General features: G+C 41.8%; 1 protein-coding gene across 1 annotated transcript in view; it reads right to left on the bottom strand.

Annotated features, from left to right (window-relative positions):
• SNX6 (sorting nexin 6) overlaps positions 1 to 3520 on the bottom strand; it is a 55728-nt gene extending 52208 nt beyond the window's left edge. The window contains exons 1-2 of the mRNA XM_006759716.2: positions 3509 to 3520; positions 848 to 952 (exon numbers count right to left, since the gene is read on the bottom strand). Of these exons, the coding sequence (XP_006759779.1) occupies positions 848 to 952; positions 3509 to 3520 (117 nt within the window). The remainder of the gene's footprint in view (positions 1 to 847; positions 953 to 3508) is intronic.
• Between the last annotated feature and the right edge of the window lie 829 nt (positions 3521 to 4349).

Genomic DNA, 4349 nt, shown 5'->3' with positions numbered 1-4349 from the left:
GAGAAACCACAAATGACTGGCTAAAAAAGCTGTGGTACATCTACACAATGGAATACTACACAGCTGTGAAAAAGAAAGAACTGTTACTGTTTGCAACAGCAGGATGGACCTGGAGAGTATTTTGCTAAGTGAAATAAGCCTATCAGAGAAAGATAAGTATGACATGATCTCACTCATATGTGGAATGTAATGAACTACATAAACTGATAAATGAAAATAGATACAGAGCCCTAGCTGGTTTGGCGTCGGCCTGGGGACTGAAGGGTCCCCGGTTTGATTTCAGTCAGGGGCACATGCCCAGGTTGCAGGCTCAATTCCCAGTGTGAGGTGTGCAGGAGGCAGTCGATCAATGATTCTCTGTCATCATTGATGTTTCTCTCTCTCTCCCTCTCTTTTCCTCTCTGAAATCAATAAAAATATATTTAAAAAAAATAGTTACAGAGACATAGACCATTGAACAGACCATCAAAGCTCAGGGGTAGGAAGGGGAGTGGGTAGGTGGGATAAGAGATCAACCAGAAGACTTGTATGCATACATATAAGCACAGCCAATGGACAAAGAGAGTAGTGGGGTGAGGGCATGTGCTGGGGGGCGGGAGAGGTCAATGGGAGGAAAAAGGAGACATATGTAATACTTTCAACAATAAAGAATTAAAAATAAATACATTTCCCTAAAACATTTTTGTGAAAATAGCACCAGTGAATTATAAATGAAAATAAAAACACACACACAAAACAATTTCATTCTAACTATGTTCAAAACCAAAGTTCTAGTCAATATATTATTACATATGTAACATTAGCACAATAAATGCCTAAAATAATACAAGCACAAAATCACACTTACCTTTGTGTGAACAGTGAATTTGACTTTATCTCTTTCACTAAGAGCATCAGAAATGTCCACTTGCAGAGCAGCATCACTTTGAAGATCTACATTTATTGCTTTAAGCTAGAAAAAGAAAATAATACCTTAATAAAAATTCTGTGGGTTTTTATATTATTTCATTCTTCTACCAGATAATTAGATAATGCAAAAACAATACTAAAGTAACAAAATACCTTTAAATCTAAAAAATACTCAATTTCATTTAATCTATATACATATTTTGGGGCAGTTACTTTGGGCATGCTATCATCCTAACTAATTTTCATCTATACCATTCAACTATGCTTTGTATGAATTAATGTATTAACTATAATTGATTCTTTAGTTTCACCCCAAAAGTAAACTGTCTTCCAAGATGATGTTTCATTAAAATTCAAATGTTTTAAAATTAAGGAATGTACCCATCTTTAAGAACAAGAAGAAAAATAAAAAATAATGGCCAATAATTTTGACTCTATTATTCTAATTAAAGAATACACAATGAGCCCTAACCGGTCTGGCTCAGTGGATAGAGCGTCTGCCTGCAGACTGAAGGGTCCTAGGTTCGATTCCCGTCAAGGGCATGTGCCTTTGTTGCGGGCACATACCCAGTGGGGAGTGTGCAGGAGGCAGCTGATTGATGTTTCTCTCTCATCGATGTTTCTGGCTTTCTATCCCTCTCCTTTCCTCTCTGTAAAAAGTCAATAAAATATATTTAAAAAAAAAAGAATACACAATGAAACTATTAAGTATAGTTAAATATATTACAGATATGGAAAGTGATAAAAAATGCTAACATACAGCACTCAATAACTCCTGTGATATAATTTCACATCTTGCTCTGCAAGCTTTAATACATTAGAAGAATTGGATATGCTCTCCATTTACTTGTCTATTCATTTTTTTTAAATCCTCATCTGATCATGTGTGTGTATGTGTGTGTTTTTTTAAATCGATTCTTAGAAACAGGAAGGGAGAGAAACATTGATTGGCTGTCTCCTGTACACACCCTGACCCCGGATCGAACCTGATACCTAGGTATGTGCATTGGTCGGAAATCATACCTGCAACCCTTTTTTTTAGTGTACGGGACGACATTCCAACGGACTGAGCGACCGGGCCAGGACTCCACTAACAATTCTTAGTTTCATTAATTTTTCTTCCCCTTTTAAACAAATGAGCATTCTAACATGGTTGGGAAGTTTGGAGACTTACAAAAGAATCAAATACACTAAAAGAAAAAAATCTCAGCCAGATGCAAAGATATGAAATTTTTAAAGTCTAATTAACTAACCTACTTCAAATACTCTAGTTGTAAAACCCAGAACTTACTTTGCCAATCTCACTTAGTCATTAGCATTCCAAATTCCACTTACAATGTAAATGGAAAAAATGCTGGAAACAAAATTGTTTGTACTTTAGAATTACAATTATATTTTAAAAAGTCCTATTAATAAAAGCGTACTATGCAAATCAACCAAACGGCGGAATGACTAGTTGGCAGGGGGCAGGGCCAGTGAGCAGGCAGGGCCAGGCCAGCCAAGGTGTGTGCCAGGGGGCAGAGGGAGGGGACAGTGATGGGGGGGGTTTGGTGGTGATCAGCTGTGGTGGAGGGGCGATTGGTGGGGGGGCAGGGCTGGCTGCACACTGGCCAGCATCATCCCCTCATAGGCTTGCCCAGTAGCCTCCCACAGAGGGAGGCCAGACAGTGGCTTGGGCCTGTCCCTCCCCAGGCCTAAGGGACTCCCCCAAGTGTATGAATTTTTGTGCACTGGGCCTCTAGTGTATACATAATTGGCTTATAAGAAATACAACAAAATGTGAATAGCAGTGGATTTTCTTTACCAATATATATTCTTTTATTCTCCCAATTTTCCAAAATATGCATGTATTACTTTTATAAACAGGCAAGAAGTAAACCTTCCAAGAAGGAGAACTTTCCCACCAAATACAACATTCAGACTCATAATTTCTCTTAGTAATCTGTCTATGGCGTTTACAGCATGACTGGATGCCATGGTGCATTCATCAATAATGAGAAGTTGGGCCTTTTTAATAGTTTTAGCAACTTCACTTTTTAGATTGAGTCTAGAAATTGAAGTTTCATTTACAAATTCTATGAGGAATGGGGCTGCCTCCTCCCTACTGTCAAGGTCTGGTTTGAAGGCCGGACTCAGTACTTCCATGCTCTGCTCCAAGGGCAGGTTCCTGGCTGAAACCTTGCCCTGAGGGCAGGTTCCTGCCTGAAACCTCGCCCTCTGGGAAACAGCTAGGGAGGGCGCAGCTGTTTCCAAGACGACCCCTGCAGGACTGACTTCTGGTTGGTTGAGCTTCTGGATGTGATGTTACATCTGGAGTTTTTATATAAGTAGACTAGAGGCGCAGTGCACGAATTCATGCACAGGTGGGATCCCGTGGAGTGGCCTGCAGGGATTGGGCCCCAGCTTGCGCCCCCAGCCTCACAGCCCCGCCTGGCGCTGCCCCCTCACCTGCTCCACCATCCTGCCTGTGGGGTGATCAGTTGGGGCCGGGCCCCCCGCCCCCTGCTGCCACGGCTGCTGATTGCCATCTGTGGTGCGATTGGTGGGGTGATCGGGTCCCCCCGCTCATACCTGCCTTAGCCTGGTGCCACCTGCTCACCTGCTCCACCATCCCGCTATGGTCCCACTCTCGTTGGGGCCCATTGGGGTCGGCAGTGCCTCCACTGCCAGCACCGCGTCACTGACACCCGCGATGTTCCATGCCACCCCCGGTGGGTAGCGTGCATCATAGTGAGTGGTCGAACTCCCAGTCGGACAATTTGCATAGTAGGCTTTTATTATATAGGATTCCTTATAGAGCCACCAGAATGATCCCATTGAACTAGAAATCATTCTTCTGCTCAAAACCCAAGAGGTTCCCACTTGGAGAAAAGCCAAAGTCCTTACAGTGGCTCACCAGGCCCCATATAATCTGCATCTGACATGGTCCCTTATTAACCTACCATTCCTCTGGCTCACTGAAGCTTGGCCATAGGATCTTGTTCTTGTTCCATGAACACACAGACATGCTGCCACACCAGACATCTATCTACATGGCTCACTTAATCATTTCCTTTGTCTTTATGAAGTATCACTTCATAAAAGCTTTGCCTGGCCCCCTATGAAAAATGCAGCTACTCCCAAACCCCAACAATCCATTTCCCTACGTCATTGTTTTCATAGCACTTATTCACCATCTACTATATTTTATTTATTGTTTTTTAATCGTCTTCTCTGACTAGAATGCCAGTTCTTCAAGGACAAAGATTTTGGGGTAGCTCTTAACAAATATTTGTTGAATGGAAACAAAGAAAGGTGGTAACCGTAACAGGACTAAGAAACTTTTTCAGGTAATTATGGTACAATCAATTAAAAAAGTCCCAAGAGGTTCTTCAATAAATCTCCATCTTTGCTGTAAAATTAAAAAAAAAAAGTCCCAAGAGGGCCCAGCTGGTGTGGCT

The sequence above is a fragment of the Myotis davidii genome, unplaced genomic scaffold (assembly GCF_000327345.1).
Source record: "Myotis davidii unplaced genomic scaffold, ASM32734v1 scaffold176, whole genome shotgun sequence".
NCBI classification, from domain to species: domain Eukaryota; kingdom Metazoa; phylum Chordata; class Mammalia; order Chiroptera; family Vespertilionidae; genus Myotis; species Myotis davidii.
The sequence above is the reverse complement of the archived record's forward strand: the minus strand, read 5'-3'. Positions and strand labels throughout refer to the sequence as shown.